At 47.4% G+C, this 19346-nt stretch overlaps 1 protein-coding gene across 2 annotated transcripts in view; it reads right to left on the reverse strand.

Moving 5' to 3' along the window:
* Nucleotides 1-19346, reverse strand: part of LOC139234758 (leucine-rich repeat transmembrane neuronal protein 4-like) — a 259328-nt gene that overhangs the window by 70388 nt on the left and 169594 nt on the right. Inside the window, exons 2-3 of one of the 2 annotated variants that reach the window (XM_070865445.1) lie at nucleotides 18279-18297; nucleotides 9821-9826 (exon numbers count right to left, since the gene is read on the reverse strand). The exons of the other annotated variant lie outside the window; for it this stretch is intronic. Of the exons in view, the coding sequence (XP_070721546.1) occupies nucleotides 9821-9826; nucleotides 18279-18297 (25 nt within the window). The remainder of the gene's footprint in view (nucleotides 1-9820; nucleotides 9827-18278; nucleotides 18298-19346) is intronic. 2 annotated transcript variants of the gene reach the window in all.

Here is a 19346-nt window from a genome sequence, read left to right on the forward strand (position 1 = left end):
TTTATTTTCATCTTCGCTTCCTCCCACAATCCGTACGCTTTGAAAACCTGAGCTTGGCGTCACCTATTCACTATTATCCGAGTTACCTCATCTTATCCTCTGCTCTTTTCAGCCTTGGTCTTCACTCAAAATTACAAGGAAATGGTTTGCACATTAGAGAGAAAGAAAGACTTGCATTTACATCGCGCCTTTCATGTCCCAAGGATGTCCCAGCATGCTTCACAGCCAATGAGATACGGTTGAAGTGTAGTCACTGTTGTAATCGTCTTCTTCTTCGGCAGTCCCTCGGAGTCGAGGACGGCTTGCTTCCACACTAACACGAGTTCTCAGGTGACTGATAAGTCCAATGCTGGACCTACAGTCTCTGTCACAGGTGGGGCAGACAGTGGTGGGAGGGACGGGTGGGTGGGGGTGCTTGGGTTGCCGAGCGCTCCTTCCGCTGTCTACGCTTGGCTTCCGGGCGCTCCCGGCGAAGAGACTCGAGGCGTTGAGCACCTTCCCGGATGCCCTTCCTCCACTTTGAGCGGTCTTGGGCCGGGGATTCCCAGGTGTCGATGGGGATGTTGCACTTTTTCAAGGAGGCTTTGAGGGTGCCCTTGAAGCGTTTCCTCTGCCCACCTGGGGCCCGCTTGCCGTGTCGGAGCTCCGAGTAGAGCGCTTGTTTTGGGAGTCTCGTATCGGGCATGCGGACAATGTGGCCCGTCCATTGGCACCGATCGAGCGTGGTCAGTGCCTCAATGCTGGGGATTTGAGCGAGAACACTGACGCTGGCGCGCCTAGCCTGCCATTGGATTTGCAGGATCTTGCGGAGGCAGTGTTGGTGGTACCTCTCTAGTGCTTTGAGGTGCCTGCTGTACATAGTCCATGTCTCTGAGCCATATAGGAGGGCGTATCATTACTGCTCTGTAGACCATGAGCTCGGTGCCGGGTTTGAGGTCCTGGTCTTCAAACACTCTCTTCCTCAGGCGACTGAAGGCTGCACGAGTACACTGGAGGTGGTGTTGGACTTTATCATCGACTAAGGGGCACAATGGACATGATCTTTACCGCGTGTCAAATTCAAGAAAAATGCCGGGAACAACACCAACTGCTGTACATGGCTTTCTTTGCCCTCACAAAGACCATTGACACTGTCAACTGTGAGGGATTATGGCGTGTCCTCCTCAAATTTGGCTGCCCCCAAAAGTTTGTCACCATCCTCCGCCTGTTTCACAATGACATGCAAGCCGTGATCTCCTGACCAACGGATCCACCACAGACCCAATCCACGTCCGGACCGGGGTCAAGCAAGGCTGTGTCATCTCACCAACGCTCTTCCTGATCTTCCTTGCTGCAATGCTCCATCTCATCTTCAGTAAGCTCCCCGCTGGAGAGGAGCTAATCTATAGAACCAACAGGAAACTGTTCAACCTCCGTCACCTCCAGTCCAGTTCCAAGGTCGTCCCATCCTCTGTCATTGAACTACAGAACGCAGACAACGCTTGCGTCTGCGCACGCTCGGAGGCTGAACTCCAAGCCATCGTCAACACCTTCACCGAAGCGTACGAGAGCATGGGCCTCACACTAAACAAATGTCCCCAATTATCAAAATCCATGATGAGGCCCTTGGACAACGTGGACCATTTTCCATACCTCGGAAGCCTACCGTCAACAAGGACAGGCATCGAAGATGAAGTCCAACAATGTAGTCACTGTAGTAATGTAGGAAACATGAGAGTCAATTTGTGCACAGCAAGCTCCCACAATCAGGATGTAATAATGACCAGATAATCTATTTTTCTTCTGTTGGTTGAAGAACAAATATTGGCCAGGACACCGGAGATAACTTCCCAGTTCTTCCCCAAAATTTTACCATGGGATTTTTTTATCTCATTATCTCAAGTTTGTGGGAGCTTGCTGTGCATAATTTAACTATCATGTTTCCTACATTACAACAGTGACAACACGTCACAAGTATTTCATTGGCTGTAAAGAGCGTTGGGACGTCCTGAGGTCATGAAAGGCGCTATAGAAATGCAAGTCTACCTGAGCGAGCAGATGGAGTCTCGGTTTAATGCCTGATCTGAAAGACGGTTCCTCCGACAGTGAAGCACTCACTCAGCACTGCGCTGGAGTGTCAGCCTAGACTGGTCGTAGAGTTCCCGATCTACTTTCTTTCTGTTAATAAATTAAATAAGCAGCTAGCCGAGATTCCTGGGCATGAAATGTCATAACATTAGCCGTAAATTCTGAAGAGCCATCCTTGGTTGAAATACTTTAGGAACTGCCCCTCAATGGTGGTGTATTTCAGAGGTAATTTTACGGGGGACAGAAGATCTGCAGGGAAGTTACTGTTGTAATTCAAGCTACTTTAATCGCATCTTTCGGATGAGACGGTAAACCGAGGCCCCGTCTGCCCTCTCAGGTGGACGTAACAGATCCCATGGCACTATTTCGAAGAAGCGCAGGGGAGTTATCCCCGGTGTCCTGGGCCAATATTTATCCCTCAATCACCATCACAAAAACAGATTATCTGGTCATTATCACATTGCTGTTTGTGGGAGCTTGCTGTGCGCAAATTGGCTGCCGTGTTTCCTACATTACAACAGTGACTACACTCCGAAAGTACTTCATTGGCTGTAAAACACTTTGAGACGTCCGCTGGTCATGAAAGGCGCTATATAAATGTAAGTCTTTCTGTCTTTCTTTTATTTCTCAGTACATTTCACACATACGCAACACCCAAGTCCAGTTCTATCTACAAGATCTCGGTCCCTCTTCAACCAAAATGTGGCTTTATGCATGAAGTAACTAGAACTGCGTCACCAGGTAAAAAATGAATTTTTTTTTTTGTTATGCACTGCAGTAATAAAGTTCTCCCCGTACAATCCTTATCTGTCCAACTGACAGCAATCACCTTGCAGGCAAACCATATGCTTAAGGCTGAAAACTTCAAATCAAGTTCATGAAGAAGCGATAACCAGAACAACCACAACAATGACTTGCATTTATATAGCGCCTTTAACATAATAAAATGTCCCAAAGCGCTCCACAGGAGTGTTACAAAACAATATTTGACACCGAGCCACATGGGAGATATTAGGACAGATGACCAAAAGCTTAGTTAAAGATTAGGTTTGAAGGAGTGTCTTAAAGGAGGAGTGAGATAGAGAGGTAGAGAGGTTTAGGCAGGGAGTTCCAGAATTTGGGGCCCAGGAACATAAGGCACGGCCACCAATGGTTGAGCGATTATAATCAGGGATGCTCAAGAAGGCAGAATTAGAGGAGCGCAGACATCTTGTGGGGGGGGGGGGGGCTGGAGGCGATTACAGAGATAGGGAGGGGTGAGGGCCATGGAGGAATTTAAAAATAAGGATGAGAATTTTGAAATCGAGCCGTTGCTTAACTGGAAACCAATGTAGGTCAGCAATCACAGGGGGTGATGGGTGAGCGGGACTTGATGCGAGTTAGGACACGGGCAGCCGAGTTTTGGATGACCTCAATTTTCCACAGGGTAGAAATGGGAGGTCAGCCAGTAGTGTGTTGGAATAGTCAAGTCTAGGGGTAACAAAGGCATGGATGAGCGGATGAGCTGAGGCAAGGGCGGAGAGGGGCATTGTTACGGAGGTAGAAATAGGTGGTCTTAGTTATGCTGCGGATATGTGGTCGAAAGCTCATTTCTGGGTCAAATATGACACCAAGGTTGCGAACAGTCTGCTTCAGCCTCAGACAGGAGTTGGGGAGAGGGATGGAGTCAGTGGCTAGGGAACGGAGTTTGTGGCGGGGACCGAAAACAATGGATTCGGTCTTCCCAATATTCAATTGGAGAAAATTTCTGCTCATCCACAACTGGATGTCGCACAAGCAGTTTGACAATTTATAGAGAAGTGGTGGTGAGGTAGAGCCGGGTGTCGTCAGCGTACATGTGGAAACTGACGCTGTGTTTTCAGATGATGTCGCCGAGGGGCAGCATGTAGATGGGAAACAGGAGGGGGCCAAGGATAGATCCTTGGGGGACACCAGAGGTAACGATGCGGGGGCGGGAAGAGAAGCCGTTGCAGGTGATTCACTGGCTACGAATAGATGGATAAGAATGGAACCGGGCGAGTGCAGTCCCACCCAGCTGGACGGCGGTGGAGAGGCGTTGAAAATGGAGAGAGTGGTGAAATGTATCAAAGGCTGCAGACAAGTCAAGAGGGAGGAGGAGGGATAGTTTGCCTTTGTCACATCACAAAGGATATAATTTGTGACTTTGATGAGAACCATTTCGGTAGTGTGGCAGGCACAGAAACCGGATTGGGGACATCCTGAGGTGATGAAAGGCGCTATAGAAATGCAAGTCTACCTGAGCGGACCGACGAAGTCTCGGTTTAATGCCTGATCTGAAAGACGGTTCCTCCGACAGTGCAGCACTCCCTCAGCACTGCGCTGGAGTGTCAGCCTAGACTGGTCGTAGAGTTCCCGATCTACTTTCTTTCTGTTAATAAATTAAATAAGCAGCTAGCCGAGATTCCTGGGCATGAAATGTCATAACATTAGCCGTAAATTCTGAAGAGCCATCCTTGGTTGAAATACTTTAGGAACTGCCCCTCAATGGTGGTGTATTTCAGAGGTAGTTTTACGGGGGACAGAAGATCTGCAGGGAAGTTACTGTTGTAATTCAAGCTACTTTAATCGCATCTTTCGGATGAGACGGTAAACCGAGGCCCCGTCTGCCCTCTCAGGTGGACGTAACAGATCCCATGGCACTATTTCGAAGAAGCGCAGGGGAGTTATCCCCGGTGTCCTGGGCCAATATTTATCCCTCAATCACCATCACAAAAACAGATTATCTGGTCATTATCACATTGCTGTTTGTGGGAGCTTGCTGTGCGCAAATTGGCTGCCGTGTTTCCTACATTACAACAGTGACTACACTCCGAAAGTACTTCATTGGCTGTAAAACACTTTGAGACGTCCGCTGGTCATGAAAGGCGCTATATAAATGTAAGTCTTTCTGTCTTTCTTTTATTTCTCAGTACATTTCACACATACGCAACACCCAAGTCCAGTTCTATCTACAAGATCTCGGTCCCTCTTCAACCAAAATGTGGCTTTATGCATGAAGTAACTAGAACTGCGTCACCAGGTAAAAAATGAATTATTTTTATTGTTATGCACTGCAGTATTAAAGGTTCTCCCCGTACAATCCTTATCTGTCCAACTGACAGCAAACACCTTGCAGGCAAACCATACGCTTAAGGCTGAAAACTGCAAATCAAGTTCATGAAGAAGCGATAACCAGAACAACCACAACAATGACTTGCATTTATATAGCGCCTTTAACATAATAAAATGTCCCAAGGCGCTTCACAGGAGTGTTACAAAACAATATTTGACACCGAGCCACATGGGAGATATTAGGACAGATGACCAAAAGCTTAGTTAAAGACTAGATTTTAAGGAGTGTCTTAAAGGAGGAGAGAGAGAGAGAAAGGCGGAGACGTTTAGGGAGGGAGTTCCAGAGTTTAGGGCCTTGGCAACTGAAGGCACAGCCGGCAATGGTGGAGCCATTATAATTTGGGGCCAGAATTGGAGAGCACAGAGATCTCGGGGGGGTGGGGGGTTGTTGGGCTGGAGGAGGTTACAGAGATAGGGAGGGGCGAGACCATGGAGGGACTTGAAAACAAGGATGAAAATTTTAAATTTTTAAATACCGCCCTTAACATAGGAAAACTAATGTCTCAAGGTGTGTAATTATATACACAGTAATATATAGTATTTACAGCACAGAAACACGCCAATTGGCCCAACATGTCTATGCCGGTGTTTATGCTTCACACGAGCCTCCTCCAACTCTTCTTCATCTAACCCAAACATATCCTTCTATTCATTTCTCCCTCATGTGATTATCCAGTTTCCCCTTAATGCATCGATACTATTCACCTCGACCACTCCCTGTGGCAGCGAGTTCCACATTCTCACCACTCTCTGGGTAAAGAGGTTGCTCCTGGATTCCCAATTGGGAACTCCGCCACGGCAAGCGAACCCCAGGTGGGCAGAGGAAACGTTTCAAGGGCACCCTCAAAGCCTCCCTGATAAAATGCAACATCCCCACCGAGACCTGGGGGTCCCTGGCCAAAGACCAGTCTGCCCTAAGTGGAGGAAGTGCATCCGGGAGGGCACTGAGCACCTCAAGTCTCGTCGCCGAAAGCAAGCGCAAGCAACGGAAGGAGCGTGCGGCAAACCAGACTCCCCACCCACCCTTTCCCTCAGCCACTGTCTGTCCAACCTGTGACAAAGACTGTGGTTCTCATATTGGACTGTACAGTCACCTGGGAACTCACTTTTAGAACAGAAGCAAGTCTACCTCGATTTCGAGGGACTGCGTATGATGGTGATTGGATTAATGTCCGTTATAGATGGTGCAGCAACAACAGAAATAAATTGCACTCTACCAATGTTCAAAACAAGGCCATCAACAAGCAATTCATCAAAAGCAGAGCATTGCGCAAACCTGTTTTCAAGATATGGATCAGCTTATTTTTTCAATGAGAATTGATATTAACCCGAGTTGTAAGAAAGAAAGGCTTGCATTCATATAGCGTCTTCCACATCCTTAGGACATTCCAAAGCGCTTCACAGCCAATGAAGTACTTTTGAAATGCTATCGCTGTTGTAATGTGGGAAACACAGCAGCCAATTGCGCACAGCAAGCTCCCACAAACAGCAACGTGATAATGACCAGATAGTCTGATTTTAATTATGTTGTTTGAGCAATAAATATTGGCCAGGACACCGGGGATAACTCCCCTGTTCTTCTTCGAAATAGTGCCACGGGATCTTTTACGTCCACCTGAGAGAGCAGACGGGGCCTCGGTTTAACATCTCGTCCGAAAGACAGCACCTCCGACAGTGCAGCGCTCCCTCAGCACTGCACTGGGTGTGTCAGCCTAGGTTTTTGTGCTCCAGTTTTTGGAGTGGGACTTGAACCCGCGACCTTCTGACTCACTGCCAACAAAGGAGCCATGGCTGGCACTTGCGAAGGTCAGAGGTAAAGCAACACATTTATCTAGATTCCAACAATCACGTTCACTTGCACTATCTCAGGAAAAACAAAGAGATGTTCCAGTAATCTTCGTCCATCAAGGAAAGCTTTTCACGTGGGAAGAGCAATCCGAGATTCCTGAATTTGCTTCCAGCCCATTAAATATTAGATCAAAAAGGAAACAGAGGAGCAGGGATTATAATCTTCGTTTTATCTCCCTCTCTGCCTTTGATTGAGGTGAGGACATGAGGAAGATAAAAAAAGAAATACCTTCACAATTAATCAAAACTGTCAATCAAAAAGTTTAAAGGCACAAAGTCAGCTTCAATTATCATACCTTTCACTCACACTGGGTGAGAATTTGTCTGGACTGGTGGAATGGCCATTATAGATAATGGCTTGTCAGCTACAAGCAGACAGCGGTTAGTTGATAGTGCAGTGATCAATATTAATTATTTCTATTGCCCGGGTGGGTTTGATATCTACTGCCATTTGTTCGGCCGAGCGCAGTGCGGAGTGACTTATATGCCGGCTTAAACAATCAACCTATTTTGTCTTGACGGGAGACAGTTTGCGACCCGTTTACGTGCGACCCAGATGTGGTGTGGTCCTCCTTACCCCAGCGCAGAGAAACCAAGACAGCGGATAGACTGCCTCATCAAACATAAACGATAGCATAGTGGCAATGTTACTGGACTTCTAATCCTGAGGCTTGGACTAATGATGTAAGGACAAGAGCTCACATCCCACCACGGCAGCTGGGGAATTTAAATTCAATTAAATAAATCTGGACATAAAAAGCTAGCGTTAGTAATGGTGACTGTGACTGTGACACGCTTGGATTGCTGTAAAACCACATCTGGTTTACTAATGCCCTTTCGGGAAGAAAATCTGCCGTCCTTACCCAGTCTGGTCCATATGTGACTCCAGACCGGGTAAGGACAGCAATGTGGTTGACTCTTAACTGCCCCTCTGACATGGTGGCTCACTGCCACCTTCTCAAGGGCAATTAGGGATGGGCAATAAATGCCAGCGATGCCCACATGCTGTGAATGAACTTCTAAAAAGCATATATTTGCAGAAGACACTTGTAAAGTAGAGCATGCTATGAGTACCTCAAAAGATATGTACATTGTAGAGGTTATTGTAAGATAAAGCAGGACAGATTTCCAATCTGACACCCATCACATTATGCAATACTCCGCTAAATTTATATTAGACTTGGGACTGTGCAACTTGAAATCATAGATCGCGTTATTACATTTCCATATTCTTTAGGGGATGTGAATGGAACAAATTACATTTTAAGCACACAGTGTATGCAACAAGCAGGTCGGGTGTAGCATAATTAAATGAAGAATAAAGTTTCTCAGATCTACCACAATTATGTGTCTCGGATCCAGAAAATTAACCTATTTAACCACACAAAAGGTCACCAATTTGTTGCCATATAGCGTCCCGGGCCCAATAGAAACTCGATTAAGATTGACCAAGCTCATCTCATCATAGAATCATAGAAATTTACAGCAGGGAAGGAGGCCATTCGGCCCATCGTGTCCAGCCTAATCCCACTTTCCAGCTCTTGGTCCGTAGCCCTGCAGGTTACGGCACTTCAGGTGCACATCCAAGTACTTTTTAAATGTGATGAGGGTTTCTGCCTCGACCACCCTTTCAGGCAGTGAGTTCCAGACCCCCACCACCCTCTGGGTGAAAATAATTCTCCTCAAATCCCCGTTAAACCTTCTATCAATGACTTTAAATCTATGCCCCCGGGTTGTTGACCCCTCTGCTAAGGGAAATAGGTCCTTCCTATTCACTCTACCTCGGCCCCTCATAATTTTATACACCTCAATAAGGTCTCTCCTCGGCCTCCTCTGTTCCGAAGGAAACAACCCTTGCTGGGAACCTGACAGGCAGTTCAGAAGCAAGACTTTTGTTCCATCAGCTGGATGCCAAGAGCTAAAAAGCAGGCCCCCAAGGCCCTTCACCAGTTGCTAAACTATTTAGTAGTCACGTTGTGAGGCATGTGCAGCGACTACACGCTCACAGAAACTAACTAATACGGGCACCATTGTAACTTGTTAAAAATTCATTCATGGGATGTGGGCGTTGCTGGGAAGACCAGCATTTATTCCCCATCCTGAGAAACCACCTTCTTGGCAACTGAGTGGCTCGTTAGGCCATTTCAAGAATCAACCACATTGCTGTGGGTCTGGAGTCACATATAGGCCAGACCGGGTAAGTACAGGACGGCAGATTTACTTCCCTAAAGGACATCAGTGAACCAGATGGGTGTTTATGACAATCCGATAGTTTTACAATCACCATTACTGATACAAGCTTTACAATCCAGATTTATTTAATTAACTGAATTTAAATTTTCCCCAGCTGCTGTGGTGGGAGTCGAACCTGTCATGTATTCGACTGTCATTGTAATCCATGTATAAACTGATCTAAGTTGTTCACCGTGAGAACACTGACCACTAGGTGGTGAACTTGTGGGAGACACTCCTAACCTGGACTTTCATGTATAAAAGGCGAAGCTCCACCCACCTTCATCACTTCAGTGCTGGTTAATAAAGGTTACTGGTCACAGAGTGACCTTCTCTCAAGTATGGGCCCCGTGTGCATTTATACTGTATAGTAAGGACATATCACTGGCGACGAGAAACTGGGATTTAAACCACGTGAGCATGACCACGAGCAGCACAGACGAGAGGTACTGTGTTGGTGATGATTGGGACGATTTTATTGAGACACTACAGCAAAGTTTTGTCACTAAGCAATGGCTGGGACAAGATTCAGCCGACAAACGCAGGGCTCATCTCCTGACAGCTTGTGGATCCAGGATGTACTCCCTGATGAAGGACCTTCTAGCGCCAGAGAAGCCGGCGGACAAGACTTTTGAAGAGCTCAGTAAGTTGATCGGGGAACACTTTAAACCGGCGAGCAGCATACACATGGCAAGACATCGGTTTTACACGCACCGGCGGTGAGAAGGGCAAAGCGTTCCACACTTCGTGGCAGACCTCCGGCGACTGGCGAGCCTATGTAAGTTCCCAGATGCATGCAGAGCAGAGATGCTGCGAGACTTTTTTATTGAGGGCATCGGGCATGCTGGGGTTTTCAGGAAACTGATTGAGACCAAAGACTTGACCCTGGAAATGGCGGCTTTGATGACCCAGACATTTATCTCAGGGGAGGAAGAGACCAGAATGATGTTTGCCAAAAGTCTTGGTTTAAATGCAGCAAATGGACAGGGAGTCAACATTGTTAATGCAGCACACAGTTCTCCAGGCAGACAGAGGCAATCGGACATGCCCGAGCATGTAGCCGAACCCAAAGGGGGAATTCAACAGAGACAATGGCTAGCTGAATGGCGATTCGTGCCATCGCAAGGGACAACGGCTAGTAATGGGGCCATCAACACCTGTCAATGGTGCGTTTAAGGACAGTTACAGAGACAGTCAGAGACGATTGACTGATAATGGACCTTTTGTTTCCAACAATGGCTCATGTTGGAGGTGTGGAGGCAAACACACAGCCAGAGCTTGCAGGTATCAGCAATATACCTGCAGAAATTGCAACGTCAGCGGTCACTTGGCGCGTATTTGCAGGAAGCCTGCAGCCAGGTTGATGTACGAGGAGGACGGGCCCGATGTAAGCCCTATGAGGCCAAATGAACACTGGGGGAAATCGCTGGAAGCTGAAGTTCAGCGAGTTCATGTGGAGCACGTATACAGTTCATACACCAGGACGCCACCGATAATATGAAAGTGCTCCTCAATGGCATCCCAGTATCAATGGAGCTAGACACGGGGGCCAGCCAGTCCCTGATGAGTATCAAACAGTTCGACAAGTTGTGGGCATCCAAGGCCAGGAGGCGAAAATTATTGCTGATTGACGCACAGTTACGGATATATACAAAGGTGATCATTCCGGTGCTAGGCAGCGCCACGGTAGTCGTGACCCACAGAGATTCGGAGAACAGGTTGCCATTCTGGATTGTCCCGGGGGACGGTCCCGCACTACTGGGGAGGAGTTGGCTTGCTGTCATGAACTGGAAATGGGGCGGTGTCAATGCAATTTCTTCCTTCTGTGGAGCGAGTATCATGCTCGCAGGTCCTGGACAAATTTAACTCACTATTGAAACTTTCACGGGGACCAAGGTAGTGATTCACATAAACCCGGACGCCAGGCCAGTACACCACAAGGCCAGAGCGGTGCCATACGTGATGCGGGAAAAGATAGAAGGCGAATTGGACCACCTGCTGAGGGAAGACATCATCTCGCCAGTCGAATTCAGTGACTGGGCGAGCCCGATTGTGCCGGTGCTCAAGGCCACCATCAATCGGGTGTCACTCCAAGACCAGTACCAGCTACCGAGAGCGGAGGACCTCTTTGCGACGCTATCCGGTGGCAAACTTTTTTCACAATTGGACCTGACCTCAGCTTACATGACCCAGGAGCTGGCGAGTGAGTCAAAGAAGCTGACCACCATCATGACACACAAGGGATTGTTTGAGTACAACAGATGTCCGTTCGGGATTCGCTCGGCCGCCGCGATCTTTCAACGAAACATGGAAAGGCTCCTCAAGTCGATTCCAGGGACGGTGGTTTTTCAGGATGATATCCTCATCACGGGTCGCGATACTGAAGAACATCTCCACAACCTGGAGGAGGTGCTACGCAGACTGGACCGGGTAGCTCTGCGACTGAAAAAGGCGAAGTACGTCTTCCTTGCTCCAGAGGTAGAATTCCTGGGGATGAGGATAGCAGCAGACGGGATCAGACCTACTGCGTCCAAAACAGAAGCGATCCAGAGATCACCCAGACCCTGTAACACGACGGAGCTGCGTTCGGTCCTGGGGCTCCTGAACTATTTTGGTAACTTTCTTCCAAATTGAGCACGCTGTTAGAGCCGCTACACGTGCTCCTACGCAAAGGTCGCGAATGGGTCTGGGGGGACAGCCAGGAAAGGGCTTTTGATAGAGCACGCAATTTGTTATGCTCCAACAATCTGTTAACGCTATATGACCCATGTAAGAAACTTGTTTTAACGTGCGATGCATTGTCCTATGGGGTCGAGTGTGTGTTGCAGCATGTTAATGTCAAGGGTCAGTTACAGCCGGTAGCTTATGCCTCCAGAAGTCTGGTGCTGGCAGAAAGGGGCTACAGGATGGTAGAAAAGGAAGCGCTTGCATGTGTATATGCAGTAAAAAAAATGCACCAGTACCTGTTTGGCAGGACATTTGAGCTGGAGACAGATCACAAACCCCTAACGTCCCTTTTGGCCGACAACAAGGCCATAAATGCAAATGCGTTGGCCCGCATACAGAGGTGGGCACTCACGTTAGCCGCCTATGACTATACAATTCAGCACAGACCGGGCACTGAAAACTGTGCTGATGCACTCAGCAGGCTCCCACTAGCCATCACCGAGGGGGCAACTGAGCATGCTGCTGAGATGATCATGGCTGTTGAAGCTTTCAAAAGCGAAGGCTCACCCGTGACAGCCCGTCAGATCAAAGTCTGGACAAATAGAGACCCGCTACTGTCTTTAGTCAAGAAATGTGTCCTGAATGGGGACTGGGCAGTCATGTACGGGGTATTCCCTAAGGAATTTAAACCATTTCACAGGCACAAGCATGAACTCTCGATACAGGCCGATTGCCGACTATGGGGCAACCGAGTAGTCATGCCCCAGATGGGCAGAGAGGCGTTCATCCGAGAACTCCACAATGAGCACCTGGGCATTGTCATGATGAAGGCAATTGCCAGGTCACACATTTGGTGGCCAGGGATAGATGCAGACCTGGAGCTTTGTGTTCACAGGTGCAACACATGTGCCCAGCTGGGCAATGCGCCCAGGGAAGCCCCCCTTAGCCCCTGGTCCTGGCCCACTAAGCCATGGTCACGCATCCATGTGGACTACACAGGTCCTTGGATGGGAAAAATGTTTTTGGTTGTAGTAGATGCCTGCTCCAAATGGATCAAGTGTGCCATTCTCAATTCAAGCACATCCTCTGCCATGGTAGAAAGTCTCCGGGCAATGTTCGCCGCCCATGGTCTACCGGACGTCTTGGTCAGCGACAATGGCCCGTGCTTTACAAGCATTGAGTTCCAGGACTTCATGGCAGAAAATAGTATCAACCATGTCAGAACGGCACCGTTCAAGCCGGCCTCAAACGGCCAGGTGGAACAAGCAGTGCAGATAATCAAACAGGGGATGCTCAGAATCCAAGGGGGTTCCCTACAAAGCCGCTTGTCACGCCTCCTGTTGGCCAATAGATCCCGGCCACACTCGCTCACAGGGGTTCCACCTGCAGAGCTGCTAATGAAAAGGACGCTCAAAACCAGGTTATCCCTCATACACCCCACGATGAAAGAAATTGTTGAGAGCAAGCGCCGGTCACAATATGACTACCATGACGGGAATGCGAGGGCGCGATGTATTGATGTTAATGACCCTGTCTTTGTCCTCAACTACGCTACAGGGCCCAAATGGCTTGCAGGCACTGTGATTGCCAAAGAGGGGAATAGGATTCTGGTTGTTAAACTTACCAATGGACAAATCTGCCGCAAACATGTGGATCAAACAAAAAGAAGGTTCAGCAACCCCATAGAAGAAGCAGAGGAAGAACACGACATAGAGTTCACTCCACCACAGGGACCGAACACCGGAACCAAGTGGAGGAGAGCCCAGTCACTGTGGGCAGTCCGGACAGGCCTGAGGCACCGCAAACAGCAGATACTCAGGCCAGCGCCCAACAACCGGAGCCCCAACTCAGGCGCTCTACAAGGGAGTGTAAACCACCAGAGAGACTTAACCTATGATCTAAAGAAAACTTTGGGGGGAGGTGATGTCATGTATTCTACTGTCATTGTAATCCATGTATAAACTGACCTAAGTTGTACACTGTGAGAACACTGACCACTAGGTGGTGAACTTGTGGGAGACATTCCTAACCTGGATTTTCAGGTATAAAAGGGGAAGCTCCACCCACCTTAATCACTTCAGTGCTGGAATAAAGGTTATTGGTCACAGAGTGACCTTTTCCCTAGAATGGGCCGCGTGTGCTTTTGTACTGTATAGTAAGGATATATTAGAACCCATATCACCAGATTATTAATCAGTCCCGTAACATAACCACTATGCTACCGTTCCCAATAAACAGGAATAAGAACATAAGAAATAAGAGCAGGAGTCGGCAATTCAGCTCCTCGAGCCTGCTCCGCCATTTAATACGATCATGGCTGATCTGATCATGGACTCAGCTCCACTTCCCTGCCCGCTCCCCATAACCCCTTATCCCCTTATCAATTAAGAAACTGTCTATCTCTGTCTTAAATTTATTCAATGTCCCAGCTTCCACAGCTCTCTGAGGCAGTGAATTCCACAGATTTACAACCCGCTGAGAGAAGAAATTCCTCCTCATCTCAGTTTTAAATGGGCGGCCCCTTATTCTAAGATTATGCCCTCTAGTTCTAGTCTCCCCTATCAGTGGAAACATCCTCTCTGCATCCACCTTGTCAAGCCCCCTCATAATCTTATACATTTCGATAAGATCACCTCTCATTCTTCTGAATTCCAATGAGTAGAGGCCCAACCTACTCAACCTTTACTCATAAGTCAACCCCCTCATCCCCGGAATCAACCTAGTGAACCTTCTCTGAACTGCCTCCAAAGCAAGTATATCCTTTTGTAATTATGGAAACCAAAACTGCACGCAGTATTCCAGGCGTGGCCTCACCAATACCCTGTATAACTGTAGCAAGACTTCCCTGCTTTTATGCTCCATCCCCTTGGTAATAAAGGCCAAAATTCTGTTGGCCTTTCTGATCACCTGCTGTACCTGCATACTATCCTTTTGTGTTTCATGCACAAAGTTGCATTACCCGTTCGAAGTGAATGGCTAAATTGCTCGTGGTCTGGCATTAGCTGGCATTGCATTTAAAGTGGGGAGTCAATTCGACTCGATCAAGAGCAGTCTTATCATTGGGTCTGAAGAAGGTTGCTCCAAGTCCCAATCCACGACTGGGCACATCGGGTTAATTTTGCCGAGTCTTCTATTGCCAGTGGAAGCCTTGCACCAGTCGACACACCTTGGACAACCATAGGTCCGGTACCTGTGACGTGTGCTGGTTGTATCCAAGTTGGCTGTATTGGGGCTCAAAGATTTACCCTGCAGTCTAAGCTGGTGCCCCAATTGCAGTACTGGGAGAGGCGGTGTCCTTCAGATGTAGAACAGACGTTAAACCAAGATCTGGGAAGCTGTTCCAATGGTTCGGGTGGCTGTTTGAGATCCGACGGAAGATCATCATTGGACATTTTTCTGGAGTCTGAGCCAACATTCCTGCCCCAATCAGCACCATGAGAAAAACAGATCAACTGGTCTTTGTTGCTGAACATGGGTTGGGAACGCTGTCCAAAATGGTGGCTGCATTTGCCTACATAACACTCACTGTACTTAATTGTCAACCGTGGCTCAGTGGGTAGCACACTCACTTCTGGGTCAGAAAGTTGTAGGTTCAAATCCCACTTCAACAATTTGAGCACATAAACCCAGGCTGACACTCCCAGTGCAGTGCTGAGGGAGTGCCGCACTATCAGTGGTGCTGTCTTTTGGATGAGACGTTAAACCGAGGCCTCGTCTGCTCTCTCAGGTGGACGTAAAAGATCCCATGGCACTATTTCGAAGAAGAGCAGGGGAGTTATCCCGGGTGTCCTGGGGCCAATATTTATCCCTCAATCAACATCACAAAAACAGATTATCTGGTCATTATCACATTGCTGTTTGTGGGAGCTTGCTGTGCGCAAATTGGCTGCCGTGCTTCCCACATTACAGCAATGACTACAAAGTATTTCATTGGCTGTAAAGTGCTTTGAGACATTTGGTGGTCGTGAAAGGCGCCGTATGAATGCAACTCTTTCTTTCAAAATCATTAAGTAAATAATACAACTTTGGAAGCACTTTGTTTTGTGTCCTGTATGCTTCCCTCTTGTGGTTTATGTCTGATTAATTTAGTCTAGTGAAGCCAGCTTCCTAAGTACATAAGAACATAAGAAACAGGAGCAGGAGTTGGCCATTTGGCCCCTCGAGCCTGCTCTGCCATTCAATGAGATCATGGCTGATCTGGCCGTGGACTCAGCTCCACTTCCCCTCCCGCTCCCCCTAACCCATCTGGCTTTATGGCAGAAGCAAGTTGTAAAAGATGAATGAAAAATGATTGCAGTGCTATTAAATGTTGAGTTAACATTCTTCGGTTTATTTAGCATTTACTGTTAATCAAGAAGCACTCCCTGACTTCATCATCCAAAACCATTTAAAGCTGGTATTAATCACCGTTCTCATCTCTGATTGATGTCTTGAACTTGGTTCTGTGTTGCCTTCCTTCGATAATATGCGCTGGGAGACGGAAAAATGAATTGCATTGCTCTTCAAAGCATTTGAATATTCCGGACTGGGTTGACCAAATGTAAACATTGTCTTCAGCTTATTATGTGTGTTATTGTAATCATTGCGAGAGAAAGAAGCAGCAGATTGCTGCAATAGTTTGTTCCTAATGCTCTGTTACTCTTCTATTCCTTGCCGTATCAAGCTCATTCATCAAAATTATGTGCTCCGTGTCCATGCTCCTCGCTGAAATGAAGGCTATTCATCAGTCCGCAAAGCTTGTCTGACAAACGTCTTTGAATCCCATGACCCGCTTCTTGCTTCTCTTGCTTTTTCTAAGCTTCACTCTTCAAAGAAGAACAAAAAAGAAAAGAAAGACTTGCATTTCTATAGCGCCTTTCGCGCCCACCGGATGTCTCAAAGCGCTTTACAGCCAATGAAGCACTTTTGGAGTGTAGTCATTGCTGTAATGTGGGAAGCACGGCAGCCAATTTGCGCACAGCAAGCTCCCACAAACAGCAATGTGATAATGACCAGATAGTCTGTTTTTTTTAGTGATGTTGATTGAGGGATAAATATTGGCCCAGGACACTGGCGATAACTCCCCTGCTCTTTTTCGAAATAGATCTTTTATGTCTACCCAAGAGGGCAGACTCGGTTTAACGTCTCATCCGAAAAACGGCACCTCCGACAGTGCAGCACTCCCTCAGCACTGCACTGGAGTGCCAAAGATGTAAGGGCAGTTAACCGAAAGTTCGGTATCAAATTTTTGTCTGATAACGCTCCTGTGAAGCGCCTCGGGATGTTTTGCTACATCAAAGGCGCTATCTAAATGCAAGTTGGTGTTGTTGTTCCGAGTCTCCTTTTAATGCAACAATGGAAGCGTTTCCACAAATGAAAATGAAAGGGAAAGAAAGGACACCAGCCCCATTGACACTCAGCCTAGCCACTGGACGATGCAGCCTCACACACCACCCTCTTGAACTGCTAGAAATACTATCTCCTGGAAGAGTAAAAAATAAAGGGGGGAAAAATGGTCTCAATTCAGGCAAAACGAGGGAATTCCTAGCTGCAATCTGCAAGCTGGAAGACCATGGTTAGCTATGTTGCAGCACTAGAATAATAGAATGATTAAACGCACAAGGGGGCCATTCAGCCCATCGAGCCTGTGCCGATTCTGCGGAAGAGCTGGACATTCTTAAACCGCTGCTCCGCCCCATGCAAATATCCCAATGTCCTTGGCAATTCAGGCCCTGTAACAATAACCTCTATCCATCGAGCCGACGACACTTGGTTGCCCCTGTTCGTTCTCATGTCACATAAGAACATAAGAAATAGGAGCAGGAGTAGGCCTTACGGCCCCACGAGCCTGCTCCACCATTCAATAAGATCATGGCTGATCATCAATCACAACTCCACTTTCCCCGCTCGATCTCCATATCCCTTGATTCCCTTCGAGTCCAAAATTTTATCTATCTCAGCCTTGAATATACTCAACGACTCAGCATCCACAGCACTCTGGGGCAGAGAGTTCCAAAGATTGACGGAAAGAGTTGGCCCATGGCGAACATATCATCAGTGCAGCTTAAGCAACTGTAAGTCCTACGGAAGCCATTTCACCTCCTGAGCAATATTGTGCATTTACACAAATTTTGCTACAACTGTACAGGGTATTGGTGAGGCCACACCTGTACCCTGCGTGCAGTTTTTGGTTTCCATATTTACGAAAGGATATACTTGCTTTGGAGGCAGTTCAGAGAAGGCTCACCAGGTTGATTCCAGAGATGAGTGGGTTGACTTATGAGGATAGGTTGAGCAGGTTGGGCCTCTACTCATTGGAATTTCAGAAGAATGAGAGATGATCTTATCGAAACGTATAAGATGATGAGGAGGCTTGACAAAGTGGATGCAGAGAGGATGTTTCCACTAATAGGGGAGACTAGAACTAGGGGGCATAATCTTAGAATAAGGGGCCGCCCATTTAAAACTGAGATGAGGAGGAATTTTTTCTCTCAGAGGGTTGTAAATCTGTGGAATTCGCTGCCTCAGAGAGCTGTGGAAGCTGGGACATTGAATAAATTTAAGGCAGAGATAGACAGTTTCTTAACCGATAAAGGATTAAGGGGTTATGGGGAGTGGGCAGAGAAGTGGACCTGAGTCCATGATCAGATCAGCCATGATCGTGTTAAATGGCGGAGCAGGCTCGAGGGGCCTACTCCTGCTCCTATTTCTTATGTTCTTATAACATAAGAATTAGGAGCAGGCGTTGGCCCTACAGCCCCTTGAACCTGCTCTGGCATTCAATATGATCATGGCTGATCTTCTACCACAACTCCACTTTCCCCGCTCGACCTCCATACACCTTGAATCCCCCCTCGAGTCCAAAAATCTATCGATCTCAGCTTTGAATACACTCAACGACTCAGCATCCGCAACCCTCTGGGGCAGAGACTTCCAAAGATTCATGGAAAGAGTTGGCCCCTGGAGAACACAGCATCAGTGCAGCTTAAGCAACTGTAAGCCCTGCGGAAGCCATTTCACCTCCTGAGCGATATTGTGCATTTACCCACGGGGGACTATGCTTTTAAAGTCCCCACAGAGAGTTAACCTTTACTGAAATTAAATATTATTTATGAATATATGCCAAATTAGTCACTTGGCTTTACTGGTTTTCCCGCTGGGTTAAGGCCTCTATAGCACAAGAGACATGACTTTCCCCAAGAGATGACGTCAGCAATTTTTGAAATGTTTTATTTTAAGTTATTTTTGAATGGTGTCGGGTTACCATGAAGATGTGACCATAACTCCAATTATGTGACGTCCAAGCCAGGATAAAAGCAATTCGATTTACGCATACGCAGTGCCTCATCACATAAGAACATAAGAAATAGGAGCAGGAGTAGGCCATACGGCCTCTCGAGCCTGCTCCGCCATTCAATAAG

This window comes from Pristiophorus japonicus, chromosome 22 (assembly GCF_044704955.1).
Source record: "Pristiophorus japonicus isolate sPriJap1 chromosome 22, sPriJap1.hap1, whole genome shotgun sequence".
Lineage (NCBI taxonomy): Eukaryota > Metazoa > Chordata > Chondrichthyes > Pristiophoridae > Pristiophorus > Pristiophorus japonicus.